The sequence below is a fragment of the Sus scrofa genome, chromosome 16 (genome assembly GCF_000003025.6).
Source record: "Sus scrofa isolate TJ Tabasco breed Duroc chromosome 16, Sscrofa11.1, whole genome shotgun sequence".
Taxonomy (NCBI): domain Eukaryota; kingdom Metazoa; phylum Chordata; class Mammalia; order Artiodactyla; family Suidae; genus Sus; species Sus scrofa.
The window spans coordinates 43,336,932-43,357,891 of NC_010458.4; the positions used below are offsets into that span (position 1 = coordinate 43,336,932).

Sequence of the window (20,960 nt, forward strand, 5' to 3'; positions counted from 1 at the left end):
CTACTGTCAATTCAAAGGCCATTAGATAATCATGATCTATAATCCAAAAGCCTTCAAATAAAAACTGGTAAATTTCACCACATAAAAAAATTTGAATGGCAAAGCCCACAAAAAGCAAACTCCAAAGACATATGAAAACTTGGGGAGAAGGATATTTGGGCAATGATTCCCGGTCTATAAAATCTACCAAAGCAGGAGTTCCCATCGTGGCTCAGTGGAAACAAATCTGACTAGTATCCATGAGGATGCAAGTTTGATCCCTGGCTTCGCTCAGTGGGTTAAGGACCTGACATTGCTGTGAACTGTGGTATAGGTCATAGACATGGCGCAGATCTGGCATTCTATGGCTGTGGCGTAAGCCAGCAGCTACAGCTCTGATTCGACCTCTAGCCTGGGAACCGCCATACAGCGCAGGTGAGGCCCTAAAAAGACAAAAGTAAGAAATGAAAATAAAAATAAATAAAACCTACCAAATCATTAAGAAAAGACCATAAACCAACAGGGAGGGGAGGGCAAAGGAACTGAACAGAAAGAACACAGAAAAATAGAAACAACTCTGAACACACAGAAAGATGCTCAGTCTCATTCATAATAAATTGAATGTACATTAAAATCTATACAGAGATTCCATTTTCACTTATCAGAATAGCAAAAGTTGAAAAGGTTAAAGAGGGTGTGGGGGAGGACTTACTCCCATATATTGGTGGAAGGAGTATAAATTAATATCATCCCCATGGAAAGCTGATTAAAATCTATCAGAACTACTAAGGGACATACTACTTTGATACAGCACTTCCACATCTGGGAATTAATCCTCTCAATTTACCTGCACAAATGCATACTGTCCTATGTGTAAAGTTATTCATGTCAGCATTATTTATAATAGTAAAAGAGATGAAATAATTCAGCCATCAATTATGGCATCAAAGAATAAAGATGATCTTTACTTAAGGATATGCAATGATCTCTAAAATATAAAGAAAAAAAACAAAATGTGGAACAGTGCTTACAGTACATTGCCATTTGTATGAAAGGAAAAATACATACACACACACACACAATACAGATTATATTAGATTATATTAATATATAGAGATACATAAAAAAATCTCTGCAAGATATCCACTGGATACCATAAGAAAGGAGTCCTGGGTCCAGGGCAGGAGGGAGAGAGACACCTCTTTCACTTTAGAACTTTTGCTCTCTCTAAAATTTGAAATGTGTGCATGGATTACCTTCTCAAAAACTAAACCAAAAGCCTCCCTCAAACAAACCAAGCTCCAACACTAAGAAGAGCTGCTATCATGAAATTATTCTTTGACAAAAGGCAAAGATTGCACCGTAATTTTTTTTTTTTTGCCTTTTAGGGCCACACCCATGGCATATGGAGGTTCCCAGGCTAGGGGTCAAATCGAAGCTTCAGCTGCAGGCCTACGCCACAGCTACTGCAATGCCAGATCCAATCTGCGTCTGCGACCTACACCACAGCTCATGGCAATGCCAGATCCTTACTTAACCCACTGAGCGAGGCCAGGAATCAAATCCACAACCTCATGGTTCCTAGTCGGATTTGTTTCCATTGCGCCATGACAGGAACTCTGCACTGTAAGTTCCTTAGAGAAGCTACACTGCAAATTTTCCAAAAAATTCTATTAATTGATGGTTTTCAGAACAAATTACAAAAGTCTTTATTTCTTGTATTTGTTAAATGTTAACAAAGACTTACTCTGAATCTAGAATTCTCTTGAACTTGAATGATAGGGGTCATTCCCCTCCCAGCAACTTAAAGGAGTAGAGAATGTCAGTTTCTTTATATTTGGGACCAGGCAGCATTTTGTATAAATTTGGTGCTTAGCACAGTGCAGGGTGGCTAGGTGGTCCTCAACAAATATTTGTTGCTTTGAAGTTATAAACTTCAGAAAAATACTTCAGCAATTGGGAATCAGTGACGTCTATAGCTCCCAATTGCCAGCTATGAAACTAGGTAGTGTTTGCAGTGTCACTGGTTCACCTGAGGCATGTAGGTACTAGAAGAAAAGTAACAGAAGGACAAAAGAAATCAAAATAATGATTGCTGTGAAGTGAGAAATTGTGGGAAATGACAGAGGCAAAAGGGAAATTTCTGGAGTGATGGAAATAGTCAAAATCTGTATATAGTTCTTCAAGCTGTATATTTGTCATTGTGCATTTTAACATATATGAATATGATTTATGTCTTAGCAGTTGGCATAAATTTTTAAAAAAGAAAGAGTAGGGCAAAGATGGAAAAAAGAAAGTTTAGAAAAGATGGAAAAACAGGGACAAAAATAAAAGGAATGACAAAATGTGACACAAAGGGATGCAAAGTTCCCGACAGTTGCCTCAGGTTGTTCAGTGGCCTCCAAAGGTATGGCAAGCCGTCCTAATGACCTAAATTTATTCTCTTGAAATTTTACATTACCTGTTTCCAAAATCAATAATTTTGCCACTGGGAACTTTAACTGTGATATTTGGAATTTAATATTATATTTCTCTTGTGCAGTATATTTTCAGATTTTAGGGAAGCCTGTAAAAGTTTTCTTTATATTAAAATATTTTCTTTTTTTAAAAAAATATTTTCTGTAATCATTTAAATTTAAAAGTAAAGGGCTTAAGTAAATAAGTTTTCTTTGTATTCAGTAATTATCAATTGTAATCACCTCTGTCCATTCTTTTCACTTTTAATTTGATTAGACCCAAATTAGATTGCTTTTCTGTTTTGTACAACTTTTAAGTTTTATGTTTGATTACTCCATTTTAACTTAAGTTATCATTATTTGGTGACCCTTAGAGATAGCATCAATTTCTCCTGCTTTTAAAATTCATACAACTCAAAAGTAAAAAAAAAAAAAAAAAAAAAAAAAACCACAAAGAGCCCACCTGAATAATTAGCAGAAGACCTAAACAGACATTTCTCCAAAGAAGACATCTGTATGGCCAACAGGCGCATGAAAAAACACCCAACATCACTAATTAAAAGAAATGCAAATCAAAACTATAATGAGGTACCACCTCACACCAGTCAGAATGGCCATCATTAATAAGACTACAAATAAATGCTGGAGAGGGTGTGGAGAAAAGAGAACGCTCCTACACTGTTGGTGGGAATGTAAATTGGTACATCTACTATGGAAAACAGGATAGAGTTCCTCAGAAAACTAAATATATAATTACTATGTGATCTAGCAATCCCACTCCTGGGCATCCATTCACACAAAACTTTCAATCAAAAAGATACTTGCACCTCTATATTCACTGCAGCACTATTCACAATAGCCAAGATATGGAAACAACCTAAATGTCCATTGACAGATGAATAGATTAAGAAAATGGGGTACATATACAAAATGGACTACTACTCAGCCATAAAAAAGAACAAAATAATGCCATTTGAAGCAACGTGGATGGAACTAGAGATTCTCGTACTAAGTGAAGTCAGAAAGAGAAAAGGAGATACCATGTGATGTCACTTATATGTGGAATCTAAAATATGGCACTGGTGAACCTACCTATAGAAGAAACGGACTTGCAGACATGGAGAGCAGACTTGTGGTCGAGGGGGAGAGAGAGGGAGGGGGATGGATTGGGAGTTTGGGGTTAGGAAATGCAAACTATTGCATTTGGAGTGGATAAGCAATGAGGTCCTTCTGCATAGCACAGGGAACTATATCCAATCACTTGTGATCCACCATGATGGATGATAATATAAGAAAAAGATATATATATATATCTGGGTAATACAGCAGAAACTGACAAAACAATTCAAATTGTGGCCAGATTTTACACCATAGAGGTGCTATATAATATGTATGTACTCTACTAAAGCTGAATGCAAAGTAAAATAGCAAATATTTAAATTTTTTACTGCTTTATATTAAGAATTCATAGATATAATCCTTTCTTTGGGATCCCCAAATATTATACTAAAGGCAAAACTGGAAGAACAACAGACATTTAAAATTCTCTGCATTAAAAAAATAGGTTAAATAAGTTCCCTGATGTAAACATTTTAAAAGAGCAGTTGTCTTCACCTTCAGTTATAAATGTCTTCATAAAAAGGGAGATTAAAAATAAATCAAAGAATTGTTTAATGATATGAAAGAGCTAATATAGGTGAAATGTCTTCATAAAAAGGAAGATTAAAAATAAATCAAAGAATTATTTACTTTAATGATATGAAAGAGCTAATATTTATGTATAAATGGTTTCATCCACTTGCCTCATAAAATACAAATAGTATGTAAAGAAAAAAGGCTATGGAGCTCCTGTCATGGCGCAGTGGAAATGAGTCCGACTAGGAACCATGAGGTTGGGGGTTCCATCCCTGGCCTTGCTCAGTGGGTTAAGGATCCAGCATTGCCATGAGCTGTGGTGTAGGCTGGCAGCTGTAGCTTCAATTTGACCCCTAGCCTGAGAACCTCCATATGCCATGTGTGCAGCCCTAAAAGGAAAAAAAAAAAAAAAAAAAAAAAGGAAAAGGAAAAAGGCTATACTTATTACTATTTTAAGGAAGAAAGATGGAAACATTTAATCTACTATTTAGTGAGGCAGAAGCAAGACAGCTATCCAGCTTAGTCTGTTTACTTTCTAAACACAAAGTTTAGATTCTGCTCAGCAGCAATCAATTCTCATCATCAATCCTTTAAACATTATTTCCCTATTATGGGTATAACTCTAAAACAGATGTGAGAGAAATCATAAACATGAATGAAGTTCCTACACCAGAGGAAACTTAGAATATACTAGGTTATCTTGGCTAACGCACTCACAGCTGTAATGGATGCTAGACTGTGCCACTTTAAAGACATATAGCTCTATTAGGAAGCAGGAGGAAGTGGCAGGCATAACTTTGAGGTGAGAGATCAGGAAAGCTTCCCACAGGTAGATATGGACAGCAGAGCAGGGACAGCGACAACAAAAGCACGTGGGTAGAAAAGCACAAGAGAGGTTCTGGGAAAGTTGGCCAGGTCAGAAGACGTAGAAGGCAGGACAGCAGTGGTGGAAGAAAAGAGCAGCAAGAGTGACTAGGCAGCATTCAGGAGCAGGCACTCCATTCATGCAGAGATGGGGAGCTTTGGCTTTACAATAGTTGAGGCCTGAAGGAAAGCTTAGTCATCAACTCCTTTACTATAGAGACAAAGAAACCGAGGCTCTGAAAAGTTAAGTTACTTGAAAAGGAATAAAAAACTCACAGACATGGGTCAAGAATTAAGTTACTGCCTCCCAAGAATAACAGGATTGGATATATACAATTTAGGAAAATTATTTCAGCAGCAATGTACAGCACAGAACTAGAGGGAAAAGAAAGAGTATACAGCATAGCTTAGGAGTGAAAAGAAATTGGATGGAGTATAATTTAGAATCCTTCTATTACTAAGATGCTATAGTAAGCACTAAGAATTTGACTCACTTTGATATGTCAAATGTAACGGTAACTTGGCTATAGGAAATTCACTATCTTGGCTGTATAGGTTTCACTGAAGGTGAGCGAGGGAGAGAGAGAAAAGCATTTTCCTGCCAACTGCATCATTAACATTGCCACTTGTGCCAGGTAACTTTTCATGGGGAATGGTTAATCATTAACATGAATATCAGAACTAATTTCAACAACTGTGAATGGGAAAAACAGTTTTTAAAGAAAGTAATCCTCCTTGAATTTCAGTGTGTTTAAGTGTCATTTCTGTAATAACAACTATGAGTGCATGATTTCTCTAAGTAAGAGTACACATTTCATCGTGCTAACTACATAATGGTGTAAGATTACACACATTGCTGTGGAAAAACAGCTGAAATAGGTGAATATAAAGTAGATGAGACAGATTATAATTTTTGGAATGCAACCTTGATATTTTATAGTCATTCCTTATAATAATCACTACAAGACCACCCCAAAAATGCCATATTGGATATATATGAGTATTATACCTAAAAATAAAAGAGCCTTCTTGTCCTTCCTGATAATTATATCAAAAGGTTTCTGATGGAGCCCTATTTTTCTATGTTACACTGTCTGGATTGATCCTCCAAGAAATTACCTTAACATTTTCTGTATTTTCTAATGGCACTTGCATTGTACTTTTACAGTGCTGTCATGCCTATTATTTCGATCTTTGCCGGGTTTAAACAGTTTAGCTATGTCCTACCATCTAGCTTAATGGCACAATTTAGTATTATTACACTTTGAACCATTATTTTGAGTTGAAAGAAGGTTAACATAGCTATAATGCTGTTCTAAACTTGAGAATTTCAACAGAGACCAAAAAAAATCACTTTTGTCCTTTTTTTTTTTTCTTGTCTTTTTAGGACTTATGGTAGCCAGGCTAGGGGTCAAATCGGAACTGTGGCTAGTGGCTTAAACCACAGCCCCCGCAACTCGGGATCTGAGCAGCAACTGCAGCTCACTCATGGCAACACCAGATTCTTAACCTACTGAGCAAGGCAAGTTATCGAACCCATGTACTAGTCAGGTTATTTACTGCTGAGCCACAATGGGAACTCCACTTTTGTCCTCTTTCTTAAGAAGCACATTCCATTTTCATTACTAGACTTAAGTTTTATGAGGATCCAAGGCTGTGGCATTGTGTCCCCCAGCGTGCCTATACTATGTGGGTGCTCAAAACACTTGGTCTAATGATGAAAGCAACAGCAACAGCAGGACACCTTTGGATGGAGCTGTGGGATCACTGGGGCTAACTTGGCCCATCATGATACCTAGGTAAAATCTATTGTGCAGGCTGGACTTTATCTGCTGGCCCATTACATGTTGATATTCTCCAGGCTCCAATCACAGACCTTCCCTTCACACTCTATGCATTCCACCTGAGCAAAGGCTTTCATTTCCATGACCTTACCTCCTATCACATATGTGGATGACAACAAATTAATGTCTTCAGCTCTGGCTTTCTTCCTAAGCTACACATTGTATCTCTCTACTGCCTACTGGATATCTCCATTCCTATCTCTTACTATTAGACATTGCCATTCCAAGTCTACATGGTGACATAATCCCCAACTAAATTCATCATCCCCTTAAAAACTGTTCCTTCTCAGGTGTTGCTTATATTAGTGAATGGACCCACCCAACCACCTAACAGTGAAACCCAGGTCCATTTCAAATCTTACCACCTATGGTGAATCAATCACTGATTCCCAGTGATTCTATCACCAGAAACACATCTCTAATCTATTTGCTTTTCTCCTTTTCTACTGAGACCATTCCTGAGGCATCAATCATCATAACTTACCAGAGTTATTGCTAACTGGTGACTCTGCCTCCAAACTAGCTCTCATCCAATCTAGTGTGCAGCCAGAATGCTCTTTCCAAAATGTGTGTTTAAAAATTCTTAAATAGCTTTCTATGGTCCTTAGGAAAACATCCAAGTTCCTTGTTAGGGCTTAAAACATCCTTAAGAATTGCCTTGTAAATTAAACAAGAACATGGCAAAATGGATAAGCACACAAGGTCTAGAGGAGCCAGACTGACCTGCCCTTACTAGCTATCTCAATCAAGTTACTTGATTTCTATGTCCTTCAGTATCCTGCCAGTGGAATGGAAGAAATATTGTCTACCTAACAGTGTGGGCGTGAATGTTTCATGAGATCAAATACAAGGCTTGACACAGTGTTTGACAAATCTGACACACAGTAAATGCTTGGTAAATATTGGCTACTGTTGTTATCTCTCTAGTTAATTTCTCAATTCTCTCCCATTTGTATTCTGAGTTCCATCCACAGGGCACATCTTTCATTTCATTTCCTCTTCTCACACATTTCTTCTTCCTTTACATATTCAGTCCCTCTGGGTACAAGTTCCCCTCCCACAATTCTTCAGGTCTCATCCTAAATGCCTCATCCTTGGCAAAGTTCTTCTGGTCCCTCCAGTCTCCTGTTAGGTGCCCTTATTACATGCTCCTCAGGGCTTTGTGTTTTCACTGCAATGCGTTTGTCTAACTTTCTAGTACTTTCTTCTCACTGCTCGACTGTAAGCTCTGTGTGAAGGGCAGCTGTGTTCCTGGTGCCTAGTATCCTACCACACAATACAGCTTTAATAAAAGTTATTATGTGTATGAATGTATGTACCTTTCCTCTCCTAAAATACTGCAACCCCCCGCCCCCCCAACCAAAACTTAAGTTGGTAGAACTTCACAACTTCCCCATACAGTAAAATACAGTTCAGCACAGGCCTCCACAGAATAAACATGGTCCAATAATACTGGGAAGGGCAGGTTACAACAAAGTTAGAGTTTCTGAACCATAGCAATTCTCAATGTCTTTGCTATACTACAGTGCATCATGAATCTCCAAGTTGTATGAGCGGTGGGTGGGTGGGGGTGGGGGTGGGGATAGCGTTTATTTTTCAAAGTATCTCCTGCAACCAGTGCTCTGCAGAACCCACCTTGGCAAAGTAGGTTTAAAGAGATGCCCTCCGCTACCAGAACTTCCAAGTAAGCTAGTAGTTGTGAACGGGAAAACTCTGAAGCACTTATTTCACAGGGTTCATTGTTTTTCGGTTGACACCCCCTGGTCATGGAATCTGAGAACTGTAAGGACCCATATACATATATCAACAAATCTCCTTTTACTGATACAAAAACTGAGACCCGGAAAGGCAAAGCATCGGGTCCAGGGCCACAACGCAACTACAAAAAACAGGAAGAAAGAAGTAGAACCGCAGAGACCCATTTCGGCCCAGCGACTTTCACAACAAACAATGCCTACTTGGATCCGCCAAGTGTTGCCTCCTCAAATTTTATTTTCAAGCCTTATTAAAGTTAAAGTCAGTTTTTCTCGGCTAACAGCTTCCTAGGCCTACAGTTACTAACTAGTCCGTCTCCACCCGCCTCCCCGCGCACCCCTTCCCCCGCTCCGCCCTGTATACAGTTCCCCGTAGTCCATCCAGTGCTAGGCTGGGGCGGGGAAACAATTCCTTTCTTTCTTTCTTTCCTTTAGAGTTTATTTTTGGACTGTAAACTTCTCCAAGTAAGCCAAACGACAATGTTAATTTTAACGCCTCCGCCCTAAGGCGCTACTACTTATGCCAGCGCCCCCCAATCTACCTACCCTACCAGCTCCCTCCCTCGCCCAGACCCAGGGGCTCTACGTTTGGTCTTTACCTGGAACTGCCATGGCGCGGGGAATTGGGGTTGCAGGACCCCTAGGCTTTCGAGAGCGCGCTCGCTTACCGCTGGCTGCGGGGACAACGTACAATGACGGCCGCCGCTTCCTTCTACTCGCGTCGCGGTAGCCAGATGACAGTCGGGTAAGGCCCTAAAAGCCTGCGGCGATAGAGGAACCAAGAAGCTACTGATGCAGTTTCCGGAGGAATTGTATTGTAGACCACACACGGTCCAAACCATTACTGCCAGTTTAGGGGTAGTTAATGAGATCTACACACGCGTGTAGTAAAGTAAACAACCCAAAGACTTACAAATTTTTATTTTTTAAATTTTAATACAAGTTAAATTAATCCACGGAGGCTTAATAATATTTTATTGATTCCCTAGAGGCCATCGGAAGCCCCCTTCTCAGGATTAGCGGTGCTCGGGTCCGGGAGCAACATGGCGGCGTCCGGGAGCGGCTGTCTTTAGAAAAAGATAGGACCTGTGCCGCTGCCTTGCGGGATACTGACAGACTGGAGCTTTTCGCGACCTCCAGATTTAAGGAAGCGTGTACCGATACGTGGACTGCTTTAGTGACTCACCGTTCGCTTTTATCCCCAATTAGGAACAGCGTCCTGAGCACTGACCAACATGAGCAACATTTACATCCAGGAGCCTCCCACGAACGGGAAGGTGAGCTTCCTCTAGGGTACCTGGTCTCTCCAGAATTATCTTTCACTGGCAATTCTGGGGTCTAGGGTTAGAAGAGATTACAAGAAGCCTTGTCCTTTCCTCTGTCTCTGAATAGCATTGCATCGAGAACCATACACTGGCACTTCTCAGCACATAATTGAAAAAGTCTTCAGGTGGCGATTTCTTTATTAAACTTCTGGCCCTAATTTGTGCTTTAACTTAGCTCTGCAGGCGTTTTCTAGGGTCGTAGGTAAAAAGCCAAGGTGTTTTAAAAGTTGACTTTTTTTTTTTTTTTTTTTTTGGTTATCTCGTTGATGATTTTTTCTCTGTTAGTTCAACAATCCTTTTTTTGAATGTCTGCTAGGCACCAGGCACTGTACTAGGTACTGGGGATACCAAAATGGATGGATAAGCGCTAGTTGTTGCCCAAGAGGGGTTTATGGTTTAGTTTGAGAGGCAGGCTGGTTAAGAAAAACCTTATGATATGTTTGATAGGAAGGCTATGGCGAGAGGAGCTAGCCTATTGCTATGGTAGTACTGAGAAGTTAGCAACTGGAAACTAGGGAAAAGCTTCATGGCAGAAGTATTTTTGGAGCTGGTCTTAAAACGTGAGCAGATTATTAATGGGAAATGTTCCCATATAAGAATGATTTTCTGATTGATTTTGATGGTCAAGAATGTCATTTCCCATCCAGTGTTTATATGCAGTATGAGCAGGGTCAATAATGGAATAAGTATCACCTGAATTCTTGAAGTGAGACCTAGTCTCTATCAGACACAAAATATGATGAACCAGCATAATGGAAAAAATAGTGAAAATGAAAGTGTGTAAGTGTATTAAGATGAAGTAAATTTGCATCAGATACAGTTCTGTAGCATGTATCACAAATTATTTATGCAGTTTTGTTGATTTACATTTAGTAATATAATGAAGGCAATTTGAAGACAAAACCAAAAATGCTGTAATTGATACCTCCAGCAAAAATCTTAGTAATTTGGGCACAGCAATTCTTTCAATTCTGTTGTTTGAACTTCTTCCCCACCCCTCACCTCTACCCTACATCATTGTGAAAACCCAGAGTATCTATCTCTTCATATTTCCAAGTGTTTTTTGGGAGTTGTATCACACTCACTTGCTAAACACTGGTAAATATTGAGTATATTGCCCATCCTTTTAGGGCCTTCACACTTGCCATTCTTTTCTCTAGTATACTCTTTAGCCTATTCAAATGTCATTTTAGCAGAGGGCCTTTCCTATCAACTCTCTATTAATATAGCAAAATCTCATTCATGTCCTGCACCTCAGCATGCCCTGGCCCTTATCCTCTTTAGTTTTTTCTACAGTACTTATTTATTGTTGTATCCTCCCCCACTACTATTCCCCCCATAGAACACAGGCATTATGAAGGCAGAGACAGGAATCTAGAATGGTGCTTGACACATGCATGTTATGAGGAGTTCAAATATGTATTGAGTGGATGGATGGATGAAATAATACTGTATCTCTTAACTTATGAGAAATATTAGCATCAGTGGGCTTGAGGTTATACTGCTACTGTATAAGGGCAGACTTAGTTTTACTCTGGGGAAAGATTCAACATGGTCATAAAGATAAGATGAGAAGTTTTAGCAAAGATAGATGCCTAAACAGGCAATCTTTAATTCGACAAATATTTATTGAGCACATAGCACAAGCCAGGCTCTATGCTAGGTTTTAGGTATGCAGTAGAAAGAAAAACCAGCGTTGTTCTTATTATCATAGAGTCAGTTTTGCTAAATATACATTGATCGAATTGGGCTGAGGGAGAATATCAAGTGTGGCTCAAGTTTTCCTTCAAAACCAGTTTGGGACTTTTTCTGACATAAGACTGAAGATATGGAAACTTCAAAGTTTTGTAACATACAGAGCTTGTTGAGAATTTTGGCCTGGAAAGACTTTAGAGCAGAAATGTTTGTTTAGTGCCTATACTGTCTAATGCCACATTAGGTACTGAATGGATTCACAGATATTCTGAATAAATGAGACAAAATTTCTCTAGTGTCATTTTAGAAAGTAATTGACATTATACCTATGGTTGACCCCTGTCAATAGTCTATAAATATGCTGTGTTTTGCCTTTGAAGAGGAGGCACTGAAATGACCACGTGAGAGAAATTTCCTTATCAACTGAAGATGAAGTGAGCCACAAGGGAAGTCCAGTTATCAACTGAAGATGTAATTTCCATATATTATGATGATTTAAACTAAATTGTATATTGAACCTATATATTTATTCTTAAGAACATTTTATTATCCAAGTATTATCTTATTTGTAAACTTTAAGAAAAGGAGGCACTGATGCCTGACAAAGTAGTTATGTGCAGTAGGAATGTATGGCCAAAGGAGGAGCCATGTGCCTTCTTTTTTTTTAATTCAGTGAAAGTATTAAGAAACCCTGGTAGGCAAAGTGGCCCAACCATATATGCATTCTTTTTTGCTAGGTGTAAGTTTCCTGTGGCCAAAAAATTGTATAAGAATAATAATTACAAGAGCTACCATATTTTGAACATTTCTTATTTGTCAGGTACTGTTGTAAGCCATCTATGTATAATAACTCATTTTGCCCTGACAACAAACCCATAAGACTATTAGTATCCCTGTTTTTTATTTTTATTTTTTATTGAAGTATATGTGACATTTTACATTAGTTTCATGTATACACCATAGTGATTTGACATTTGAATACATTTCAAAATGGTCACCAAAATAAGTCTAGTTACCATCTGTCAGCATATAAAGTTATACAATATTATTGACTGTATTCCCATTGCTGTGCATTTCATCCCCATAGCTTATTTATTTTATACTTGGATGCTTGTACCTCTTGATTCCCTTCACCCATTCTATCCCCAACTTACCGCCACCTTGTCTCACTTTTGACAATCATCTGTCTCTTCTCTGTATCTAAGACTGTTAAGAGTCTGGGTTTTGTTTGTTTTGTTTTTTAGAGTCCACATATAAGTGGAATCATGTGTTATTTATCTTTCTCTGACATTTTATTTAGCATAATCCCCTCACCCTCAAGCTCCATCCATGGCAATAGTCCTTTCTTTTTTATAACGTAGTAGTAATCTAGTGTGTGTGGTACACCACACCTTCTTTATATTCATTCATCATTGGACGCTTTGGTTGTTTCCATGTGTTGGCTCTTGTAAGTAGTGTTGCAGGGAGCATAGTGGTGTGCATATCTTTTCTAATTATTGTTTTCGTATCTTTGGATAAATACCAAGAAGTGGAATTGCTGGATAATATGGTAGTTCAATTTTAATTTTTTGAGGACCTCCACACTGTTTTCCACAGTGACTGCACTAATTTATATTCCTAGGAACAGTACACAAGGGGTCTCTTATTTCCACATACTTGCCAACATTTATTTTTTTGTCTTTTTAATAATAGACATTCTGGTGGGTGTGGGGTTATACCTCAACATGGATTTGATTTGCATTTACCTGATGATTGGTGATACTGACCATCTTTTCATGTACCTGTTTCTCATCTGTATGTCTTTAGAAAAATGTCTATTCAGATCCTTATGCCCATTTTTTAATCAGATTGTTGTTATGTTACTGAGTTAAGTTCTTTATATATTTTGAATATTAGCCCTTTATCAGATACATAATTTGCAAATATCTTCTCCCATGCAGCAGGTTGCCTTTTCATTTTTTTGATGGTTTCCTTTGCTATGCAAAAGCTTTTTAGTTTGATATAGTCCCATTTGTTTATTTGTCCTTTTGTTACCCTTGCCTTTGGAATCATATTTTAAAGAAATTGCTACATTCAATGTCAGGGAGATTACTGCCTATGTTTTCTTCTAGAATTGTTATGGTTTCAGGTCTTAAAGTCTTTAATCCATTTGAGTTATTTTTTTTTAAATGTATGGTGTAAGATAGTGCTCCAGTTTCACTCTTTTACATGCAGCTGTCCAGTTTTCCCAGCATAGTTTTTTCATGGAAGAAACTGTCCTGTTCCCATTGTGTATTCTTGCCTTCTTTGTTGTAAGTTAATTGATTGTGTGTGTGTGTGTGTGTGTGTGTATGTGTGTGTGTGTTTATTTCTGGGCTCTCTATTCTGTTCCATTGATCTATTATTATGCCAATACATACTGTTTGATTACTATATCTTTGTATTATAGTTTTAAGTCAGGAAGCATAATTCCCTCCTCTCCCACCCCCAAGATTGCTTGGCCATTTGAAGCCTTTTGTGGTTCCATACAAATTTTAGAATTATTTGTTCTAATTCCGTGAAAAATGCCATTGTAATTTTGATAGGGATTACATTGAATCTATCGATAGTTTTTGGTAGTTCAGACATTTTAACAATATTAATTCTTCCAATCCATGAGCACAAAATATCTTTCCACTTATTTTGTCTTCTTTGGTTTCTTATTCTATGTCTTATAGTTTTGAGTGTACAGATCTTTTACCTTCTTGGTTAAATTTATTGCTAGTTTTTTTTTTGTTTTTCAGGTGCAGTTATAAATGGGATTCTTTTCTTAATTTCTCCTTCTGTTAGTTCATTATTAGTGTATAGAAACACAACAGATTTTAGTACATTAATTTTGTGTCCTGCAGTTTAACTGAATTCATTAATTACTTCTAACAGTTTTTTTTTTTTTTTCTTTCTGGAATCCTTAGAGTTCTGTATAGTTTCATGTCAGCTGCAAATAGTGACAGTTTTATTTGTTCCTTTCCAATTTGGATGCCTTGCATTATTTGTCTTGCCTAATTGCTGTGGCTAGGACTTGTGGTACTGTGTTGAATGAAAGTAGGGAGGGTGGGCATCCTTGTCTTCTTCCTGATCTTGGAGAAGCTTTCAGTTTTTTACCATTAAGTATGATATTAGCTGTGGTTTTTGTCATATAGGGCTTTGATCATGTTGAGGTACATTCCTTCTGTACCCACTTTGTTGAGACTTCTTACTATAAATGGATGTTGAATTTTGTTAAAAGCTTTATCTACATCCATTGAGATGACCATATGATTTTTGTCTTTCACTTTGTTAATTAGTTGATTTGCAGATATTGACCCACCTTTGCATCCTTGGGATAAATCCAACTCGATCATCATGTGTAATTCTTTTAATGTACAATTGCATTTGGTTTGCTAATATTTTGTTGGGAATTTTTGCATATGTGTTTATCAGGGCAATTGGCCTATAATTTTCTTTTTTTGTGGTGGCCGTGGTTGTGATATCTGGGTAATACTGGCTCTGTAAGATGAATTTGGAAATGTTCTCTCCTCTTTAATTTTTTGGAAGAGGTTGAGGAGAATAGTTATTAAGTCTTTCTTGCATGTTTGGTAGAATTCACCAGTGAAGCCATCTGGTTCTGTACTTTTGTTTGCTGGGAGTTTTTGATTACTGATTCAGTCTCCTTAATAGTAATTGGTCTATTCCTATTTTCTATTTTGTTATGATTCAGTCTTGGAAGATTGTATGTTTCTAGAAATTTATCCGTTTCTTTTAGGTTGTCCAATATGTTGGCAAATAATTGTTCAAAGTGTCTCTTATGCTCCTTTATATTTGTGTTATATCAATTGTAACTTCTCTTTCATTTCTGAATTTATTTATTTGAGCTCCCTCTTTTTTCTTCATGAGTCTGATTAAAGGCTTGCCAGTTTTGTTTATCTTCTCAAAGAACTAACTCTTAGTTTCAGTGATCTTTTCTTTTGTTTTTTTAGTCTCTATTTCATTTATTTCCATTCTGATCTTTACTATTTCATGCCTTCTGCTAACTTTGAGCTTCATTTGTCTTTTCTGGTTCCTTTAGGTGCAGTTAGATTTAGATTTTCTTGTTTCTTGAGGTAGGCCTGTATTACCCTGACCTTCTCTTTTCATTTCATAATTTTTGATATGTAGTATTTCTGTGTCTAGGTATTTTTTTTAATTTCTCCTTTGGTTTCTTCAATGATCCATTGGTTGTTCAATTCTTCTTCTTCTTTTTTAAATTGAAGCATAGTTGATTTACAATGTTATTTTAGTTTCAGGTGTACAGCAAAGTAATTCAGCTATACATACGAAAGCAAATCTCTTGGCATCATTTTTCTAATAGCATTTGTTCACTTTGTGTGTGTCTCTGTATCGTATTTTGGTAATTCTTGCAACATTTCAAACCCTCTCCCACAAAAAGATTATGACTTGCTAAAGGCTTATGTGTGGGTTGACAGTTTTTAGTAATAAAGTATTATTATTTTATTACTTTAGTATTTTAAAATTAAGGTATGCATATTTGTTTTTTTTAGACATAATACCATTGCATACTTAATAGACTGCAATATAGAATAAGCATAACTTCTGTATGCCCTGAGAAACCAAAAACTTCATGTAACTCACTTTATTGCAATATTCACTTCATTGTACTGGTCTGGAATCAAATCTGCAATATCTCTGAGGTATGCCTGAATATGAAATGTTCAGTAGGAAATTCCAAAGAGACAGAAAGCAGATTGCCAAAGGATAGGAGTAGGAGGAAATATGGAGTGACTGTTAATGAGTGTTAATGAGCACAGGATTTCTTTGGGGTAATGAAATGTTTTGGAATTAGAAATGGTGGTGGTTGCATTATGCTAAAACTCTGGATTATACTAAAAACCAATTTAAAAGGGTGAGTACTCTGATATGTGAATTACAATTCAATAGAACTGAGAACTGTTATTTTAAAAGTTTCTTTGTACCACTAGTAAAGAAAATTAAGAATTGCTTGAAAATATTGTTTTTAAGTAATCTTTTAAAATGTTTATTTTATGTGACTCTTTTATAATATTAAGATAACGTATGGAGTTCCCGTCGTGGCGCAGTGGTTAACGAATCCAACTAGGAACCATGAGGTTGTGGGTTCGGTCCCTGCCCTTGCTCAGTGGGTTAACAATCCAGCGTCACTGTGAGCTGTGGTGTAGGTTGCAGACGTGGCTCGGATCCGGTGTTGCTGTGGCTCTGGCGTAGGCCGGAGGCTAAGGCTCCGATTCGCCCCCTAGCCTGGGAATCTCCATATGCCGCAGGAGCGGCCCAAGAAATAGCAAAAAAGACAAAAAAAAAAAAAAAAAAAAAAAGATAATGTGGTATTACATGTATGTAAGTATACGTATTCTGGGTGTGTGTCCATATGTCTCTTCCCACCTCCTTTTCTTCTTTGCTAAGTGGGAGGCATACTTATTGGAAAGCTTGGAGATCACTGCTTTAGAGTTGCAAGCAGAAGACACGTCTAGTTTCTCTTGAATAATAGCACTTAATTTTGAGTATACATGGGGATAATGAGGTAGGACAGGATGTTTTTTAGGTATACTATACTTGTAAGATTGGATGTATGTTATGCCTCATGGAAAATTGGAAAGAGTTACACAGTGTTGTTCTAGATATAAGCTGAGGCAGAAGGAGGTACTCAGCTTCTCAGTTTACCTTCCAAATGTGTAATTCCCAGTAGAATAAAAATCCAGTTGGATTTGTTTGACACCACCCAACATGGAGTATCTCTTTTGGGCATTGTTTCATGCCAGTCCAAGTTAGAAGGCCTTGCTTATGTCGAATCAATGTATGATTGCTTTAGACTTAGGCACTGTTCTCTATTGAAATCAGTTGTGACCAGGGTAACTTGGGAATTTCTTTTGCAACATGTGGTGGAACCCTAAAACTTGATGGACTATTTTTCCAGTATAGTATGGGATTTATGGGCACTTCATGGAGGCAGTATGTGGGATAGAAAAAGTGTAGGCTTTGCAGCAGATAGGCTTTGAACAGATAGTCTTTGGGTTACATTGTTTGCTCTGAGACCATGGAGAAAGTTACTTCATCTGAGTCTCTGTTTCTTCATAAGTAAAACTGACATAATGATATCTACCTTGTAGGTGAGGATTAAATAAGATACAATATATAAAATGTCTGGCACAGCATCTAACGACACTCAACAAATGTTCCTTTAATTTTGTAGAGGAAGTGTAATGGATTGATAAAATCATGTACATTTGCATTTCTAGTTCTTGTATATTTCTTTAAGGGTTAGGGATACCTTTATAAAAGCTACCACAATATAGATTATTTTCACTTCCTTCACCCCCATAGTCATTGAAGTATAATTATAAGAGAACTAGGTAGTCAGTGAAAGGTAAAAAAGATACAGTAAATTCATCAATGTTATATAAATTATGTCAGTGTAATTTGGGCTTCTGAAACAGAAACTGAAAGGCAGTTGTGTCAAAAGCCATTGTGATGGTTATAAATCATTGACGATTGATCACAGATTGACTCTGATCCACTTTGGGACACTGTGGAGGTGTGTGTAGGGGAAGTCATACTAGAGAAGTTGGATTCCAGCTGTGCCACAGTGTTCAAATTTAGAGCCTTATGTTCTTTCTGATTATTTGTGGTTATTAATAAGACAGTTATAAGCTGTATTAGTAGGGATTTTGGTTGTTGCAAGATGGCTTGTTGCACCGAAGAGTAATTGCCTTCATGAATTGTAGAAAGGAGGCTATCAAAGGATCTATTTATGGAAGGTGGTAATATTAGGACACCAGAATTAGATTAAGAATGTTCCTTTGTAAATTAGGAATGGTGTGATTTTTGAAAGAAAAAGTGAGTGTTTACATGTTAAAGGGTAATTGTAAAATTGTCTTATAGTGCTACAATTTCATGGGATCCCCATTCTTTAATTTCTTAACTTGCTACATGATTTTGTTGGAAGAAATACTGTGTGAAGCTTTTAAAATTAGAATAAGTTTATATTATTGATTTTTAAATGAATGACTTTTTCTGTTAAAAGCATATGTCACTTGCACAATTAAGAGATAAAAAACAGTTAATAAAAATACATAAAAATATTAAACAAACATATATCCTATTTTTTCTTAAAGCCTGAACTATTTCTGAATATGGTATTTGAAAAATATAAATGTACAATGACTTGCACTGAATATTTGAACTTTTTAAAGTATAACAACCAAAACCAAGCAAAGTTTCTAATTTTTATTTTAAAATTGAAAATTCAATAGTGAATACTCTAAGTTGAGCAGCCGATCAACTAATGATTAAGCAAAATGATAATTTAACCTAATGATTTTATATGCTCCTACAGGTTTTATTGAAAACTACAGCTGGAGATATTGACATAGAGTTGTGGTCAAAAGAAGCTCCTAAAGCTTGCAGAAATTTCATTCAGCTTTGTTTGGAAGGTAATCATAATTCTTTTTTTTTTTTTTTTTTTTTTTGTCTCTTTGCTATTTCTTAGGCTGCTTGAGTGGCATATGAAGGTTCCCAGGCTAGGGGTCTAATCGGAGCTGCAGCCACCGGCCTACGCCAGAGCCACAGCAACACCGGATCCGAGCCACGTCTGCAACCTACACCACAGCTCACGGCAACGCCAGATCATTAACCCACTGAGCAAGGGCAGGGACCGAACCCGCAACCTCATGGTTCCTAGTCGGATTCGTTAACCACTGCGCCACGATGGGAACCCCTATAATTCTTGAATTTTATTCTAGAGGAGAAATTTTGTTAATTTAAAAATAAACTGCAGTATATTTTTCCACAACATGAAAGACTGGTGCTAAATTGTAATAAGTGAAAGGAGTTGATGTGAGTGAAATGGTCTTGAACTATTTGTCAGGAAATGGAGAGAGGAGATGAATCTGTATGTCTTTAACAGAGAACTTTATCTCACCAAATAATAATTTGATCTTTTTGGTTTTCTTTGCTATTTTCACTTCTTTCTTTCATCCTCAAAATATAGGTATTCCCTAAGGTTGCCTCTAGTTCTCTATTGTCTCTACTTCTAACCAAGTGACTGATTTAGAATTCCAGCCATCTCTTCTCTTCTGAGCTCTAATTTACATATCTGATTGCCTAGTGGATTTTTCTACTCAAATCTTCCACTGTCAGCTGAAACTAAACCAGTATAAAACCACATTTGCCAGTTTATTTCCCAGACTGCCTTATTTGACACCTACATGATTGTAATTGCCTTTTACCTGGTCTTCCTTTCTCTTATCGTTCATCTTTTTACCCTTACATATATTCATATGGTAGTTGAATCCTCAGGCAGCTTGTCTTCCTAGCTTTCCAACTTTATTTTTCATTGTACTAAATATTCTCATGGTTTCAATAGACTATTATCTTCATTTCCTGAGAAGTTCCTTCCCATTTTCACTTAGACCTCCTTCATATCCTGAATCTTCTCATACCTCACTTGCCTTTTTGGAGTACTTTCTCTTCCCTTCTTCACTGTTCAAGTCAACCCACTCAATTAATATCTATTCAAAATTCTGCTTTCTCTACAAAGTTTTCCATCCAGCAGTGGATGGAAAAGTGATGGTATTATCAAGGTCACTAGTAATACTTAGATTTGAATAATGAAGTGACTATTTTTTTTTCTAACAAACTTTACAGAATTACATCCTCCTGAGTGTTTTCCCCTTCAGAATATTCCTTTATAGAGCTAAGTATTCCAAGTATTTATAACTTGTTGACTTTCAGAATATAGTTTCAGATATCTCCAAAGGTGGCCAGTCATTGTCTTCTATATTATACCTTAGTTTTAGAGATAGAGAAGGTTAATCAGAGTATCAGAAAACAGCATTTTGAGTCAAAAGCCAGATGTGAGAGTACAAAATGACCAGTGGTAGGGTACAATGAGAGTTCTCCAAATAGATAATTAGACAAATAGATAATTACCAGGGAAAGATTTAAGGAATAAAACTACCCAGATTAAAATTAATTACAAAAACAACAACAAAATTAAAACAAAAACATCTCCCCAAACAAACAAAAAAAATTGAATTGACACAAAAGAAAAAGAGAAAAGAAGACATCTGTAAAGACCATTATTAATAATTGGTATGGCAGGCAGGAAGGAAATTGAGTCAGACAGGTCATTCAGTCAGAGAAGCCTCGAATAACTGTCAACAGAGCTGAGAAACACAGTGGACCCAAAAAGACAGACTTGTTTCTGGAAAGAAGTTTTGAAGAATCAAAAGCTCAAATTTTACAGAGGAGTGAAAGTACAAAAACATTAGACAGAATAAATGGTAAATTATAATCCATGACCAGGTGAATGGAAGAAACAGAAAACATCTGGATATACTATAATGATGAAAGAAGAACTAAGGTTCTTAAGTTAGGTGATGA

General features: G+C 37.1%; 2 protein-coding genes across 5 annotated transcripts in view; one reads left to right on the forward strand and one right to left on the reverse strand.

The window, feature by feature from the left end:
• Window positions 1–9,321, reverse strand: part of SREK1IP1 (SREK1 interacting protein 1) — a 232,387-nt gene extending 223,066 nt beyond the window's left edge. The window contains exon 1 of one of the 2 annotated variants that reach the window (XM_021076777.1): window positions 9,132–9,300. In XM_021076777.1, the coding sequence (XP_020932436.1) occupies window positions 9,132–9,144 (13 nt within the window). In that variant the 5' untranslated portion in view covers window positions 9,145–9,300. Of the gene's footprint in view, window positions 1–9,131 lie in introns of both variants that reach the window. The other variant, XM_003359789.4, reaches the window with a different exon arrangement.
• Window positions 9,364–20,960, forward strand: part of CWC27 (CWC27 spliceosome associated protein homolog) — a 247,180-nt gene continuing 235,583 nt past the window's right edge. Inside the window, exons 1-2 of one of the 3 annotated variants that reach the window (XM_021076543.1) lie at window positions 9,533–9,809; window positions 18,913–19,009. In XM_021076543.1, coding sequence (XP_020932202.1) covers window positions 9,768–9,809; window positions 18,913–19,009 — 139 coding nt within the window. In that variant the 5' untranslated portion in view covers window positions 9,533–9,767. 3 annotated transcript variants of the gene reach the window in all.